General features: G+C 42.5%; 1 protein-coding gene across 1 annotated transcript; it reads left to right on the top strand.

Annotated features, from left to right (window-relative positions):
- Positions 1-561: 561 nt before the first annotated feature.
- LOC108207179 (uncharacterized) lies at positions 562-1251 on the top strand. The gene has a single exon (XM_017377638.2). The coding sequence runs from the start codon at positions 562-564 to the stop codon at positions 1249-1251; it is 690 nt and encodes a 229-aa protein (XP_017233127.2).
- Positions 1252-4303: the final 3052 nt, after the last annotated feature.

Genomic DNA, 4303 nt, shown 5'->3' with positions numbered 1-4303 from the left:
GAAATATATAAAGGCAGAGGAAAGTTTGAGAAAATCCCAGAACAATCAGGGACCAAACACCAACTTCAAGAAACGTGGGAGTGACACGGAGTATAATGCTGAGAATAAGTACTCCAACAGGGAAGATGGTGAAAAATCGCCTGCTAAAAAGAAATTGGGGCCGAGGTTCACTGAATACTCTAGGCTTAATGCCCCGAGGAGTCAAATCCTGATGGAAATTGAGAAGGACGAAAGTGTTAGATGGCCGAAGCCTATAAGAACCAACCCGGAGAAACGGAACAAAGATTTATACTGTCGATTGCATAAAGACACCGGACATAAGACCGATGACTACCGACAGTTGAAGGATGAAATTGAGTTCTTAATCCGAAGAGGAAAGTTGACCAAATTTACCAAAGATGGAGACAAGAACCATCGAGACAATGACAATCGTGGAAGAGACAATGATGACAAGAGAACTCAGCCTCGAGGGCCTGTGAGGCTGTGATTAATGTAATCTCCGGAGGACCTACAACTGCTGGTACTTCCAGTAATTCGAGGAAAGCTTATACAAGAGAAGTAATGAGTATAGTTGGAGAACCCCCGAAGCGGGCAAAAATTGATTATGCTATGGCGTTCGATAACGCGGACCTTGAGAAGGTGAAGTTCCCTCATGACGATCCTTTAGTGATCACATCAATGATTGGAAACTCGTCCGTAAAAAGAGTACTCGTTGACAGTGGAGCCTCGGTGGATATTTTGTTCTATGATGTATATGAGAAGATGGGGTATGTTGATTCCCAACTCACACTCTCGGACATGCCCATATATGGTTTCAACAACGCGGAGACGAAAATCGAAGGTATGATCCAACTACCAGTAACAATGGGCACCGAGCCTAGACAGGCCACATGCCTGTTGAACTTTTTGGTCATTAAAGCCTCATCAACCTACAATGCCATCCTTGGAAGGACCGGGATACACGCTTTTAAAGCGATCCCATCCACCTACCACCTGAAGATTAAATTCCCGAATAGGAACGGAGTAGGAGAGGAAGTAGGAGATCAGAAAATGGCCCGAAGTTGTTACGTGGGAGCATTGAAATCCGGAGGAGTTTGGGGGCAAGTATTACCTATAGAGGACCTTGATGTCCGAGAAGAAGAGGAAAGAAGAGGTAAACCTACAGAGGATCTAATTCCTATCCCACTGTATACTGAGGAACCCGGAAAGGTCACATATGTTGGAGCATTACTCCAGGAAGATTTGAAGTAGAAGCTTGTGAGATTCTTAAGGAACAATCGTGATGTTTTCGCTTGGACAACGGCTGATATGCCAGGTATCGATCCCTCATTCATGACCCATAAGTTGAATGTGAACCCTGAGAGGAAACCCATTAAGAAGAAGAAAAGGAACTTCGCCCCTGAAAGGCAGGAAGCCATTAAACAGGAGGTCGATAGGTTGTTGGAAGAAGGTTTTATCGAAGAAATTCAATTTCCAGATTGGTTAGCCAACCCTGTCATGGTTAAGAAAGCTGATGGGAAGTGGAGGATGTGTGTAGACTTCACTGACCTAAATGACGCTTGCCCAAAGGATTGTTTCCCTCTTCCGAGAATTGATACTCTAATAGATGCCACTGCTGGCAATGAGATGCTGAGCTTCGTGGATGGCTTCAGTGGATATAATCAGATCCTGATGGACAAGGACAATGTACCCAAGTATCATTCATCACTGACTTTGGTGTATTCTATTATTTAGTTATGGCGTTTGGACTTAAGAATGCAGGAGCCACGTACCAACGCCTGGCAAATAAGATGTTCAAACATCTAATAGGTAAGACTATGGAAGTATACGTAGATGATATGTTGGTGAAAAGCTTGAATAAAGCGGATCACCTTGAACATTTGAAAGAGGTTTTTGAAGTCCTGAGGACACATAAGATGATGTTAAACCCGTCCAAGTGTGCCTTTGGAGTTGGTTCCGGGAAGTTCCTGGGTCTAATTGTCTCCAAGCATGGTATTGAGGCCAACCCCGACAAAATAAAAGCTATCCTAGATATGGAACCACCTAAGAGTATAAGGGACGTTCAGAAACTGATAGGAAGAATTGCATCCTAGGGAAGGTTCGTATCCAAGTCGGGAGACAAGTGCTTACCTTTCGTCAAAGCTTTAAAGAAGGTTAAGAACTTTGAATGGACGGATGAGAGCCAAGTGGCCTTCAAACAGCTAAAGAAATATATGGCAGAGCCACCACTCCTATCAAAACCCGTAGAGGGTGGGAACCTGTATGTATACTTGGCTGTCTCGGAACAAGCCCTAAGTGCCGTACTGGTTCGGGAGGAGTCCAAAGTTCAGAAACCGGTATACTATGTGAGCAAGGTTCTACATGGAGTGGAGCTCAATTACTCGGTGATCGAAAAGTTTTCCTTGGCTATGATTACATCCTCAAGAAAGTTGAGACCTTATTTTCAGTCTCATGAGATAGAAGTCTTGACCGACCAACCCCTTCGTAATGTTATACATAGCCCAAAGGCTAGTGGAAGATTGATCAAGTGGGCAAAGGTTTGCACCCTTCGTACGACAGCCACCTGAGATGTTGACATCCATCAATTCTCCTATCCCTTTTGCAATGTGGGGGATGGATATTCTTGGACCGTTTTCGCTTGCTAGTGCGCAAAGAAAGTTTTTATTGGTTGTGATTGATAATTTCACTAAGTGGATTGAGGCCAAACCACTGGCCAAGATAACCACCAAGCAAGTCGCTCAATTTGTGTGGGAAAACATTATTTGCAGGTATGGGATACCTCGAGTCATGGTAACAGACAACGGGACTCAGTTCAACAATGCTGAATTTAAAAGCTATTGTGAGGATTACTCGATTGAGTTACGCTTCACCTCAGTTGCCCATCCTCAAGCTAATGGACAAGCTGAGGTGGCTAATAGGATAATCCTTGATGGACTAAAAAAGAGAGTTGAGAAAGCCCAGGGATCATAGGCCGATGAGTTACTCTCTATACTTTGGGCGTATCGGACAACTTGTAAAGTCTCTACTAGAGCTACCCCTTTTCAGTTAGCTTATGGAGCTGAGGCAGTGGTGCCACTTGAAATCACTCATACTTCCTCTAGGGTCCAGCAGTATGAGCCAGAAGCCAATGAAGAAGGTATGAGACTTGCTCTTGATATGATTGATGAAGTTCGTGACGAAGCTCATGCTAAGATCGTGGAAAACCATAAGCGAGCTTCCTACTACTATAACCTACAGGTTAAAGAGCGATACTTCCGAGAAGGAGATATAGTACTTAGAAAGATTAAAGCTTCTGGGGTAGGTCCCAAAGGCAAGATGGCTCGAAATTGGGAAGGCCCCTACCAAGTTAAGACCGTTACGGGCCATGGCTCATACAAACTTCAGACCTTGGAAGGAATTGAAGTTCCTAGGAGCTGGCATGCGACCAACTTGAAGATATATTATATTTGATATCTATTCTATAATAGTAGAAGTTAATAGTTATCACACCAATAAGGTCATGTTGACCACTGCCATGTAGTTGATTTCCGAAAGTAGTTTATCTCTTTTGCTATGATATTAATAAAGTCCTGAGGATTCTGCACCTTGACTTTCTCAAGTGTTATTAGTTCACTTATGTTTTCTTGAAAAATAATCTATGAAATCCTGAACATGGATAAAGGCATGAAAGTACTAAGTTGAAGTACGACGAGTAAAAGTCAATATACCCCTGAGGGTTGACTCAAACGATAATAAATGATTTGAAAATCCTAAGTTATGGATTTATAAGCCAAAAGATCGAAGCTAAAATCCTAAGATAAGGACGTAAAATGCATGATGTACAGAAAGAAAAAGAAGGTAGTTAAAGCTAAGACATAATACAAAAGTTAACTTAGATAAATAAATTAAAGAGTTAAACCCCGAAGGGATGATACAAAAATCCGAATAAATATATATTACATAAGTAAGCCGCGCAGGGCTAAGAAAACTATCTAAGGAAGGTCGTCATCATAAACGTCCTCTTCCGCCTGATTCTTTCCCTGGAGTTGGGCCTCCGCATCTTGGGCCGTTTCCCTGAGGTCTTCCTTAGTCAGTGAAAGGCATATGTTCAGCCTATTTGTATTTAAAGAGGTACAACTCAACTCAGATCAGAAAGCTCAGTAAATAGCAAGTCATCGGAATCAGTACGAAGAACGTCAAATGATTTATGGAAATCATATGTCAGATAAGTTCCAGGATGCTGCTGCACGCCACTGAAAGAAGTTCATTAATATGTTCAAGCCTCAGTGCACAAATAATCTTTTGTGGCACGTCCAGGAATTCA

Source organism: Daucus carota, chromosome 2, assembly GCF_001625215.2.
Source record: "Daucus carota subsp. sativus chromosome 2, DH1 v3.0, whole genome shotgun sequence".
Classification (NCBI taxonomy): Eukaryota; Viridiplantae; Streptophyta; class Magnoliopsida; order Apiales; family Apiaceae; genus Daucus; species Daucus carota.
Note: the sequence above shows the minus strand (reverse complement) of the source record. Positions and strands in the feature narration are given on the sequence as shown.

Excerpts from the sequence above, each read along its gene's own strand:
- LOC108207179 (XM_017377638.2), top strand. The coding sequence starts at position 562 with ATGAGTATAGTTGGAGAACCCCCGAAGCGGGCAAAAATTGATTATGCT.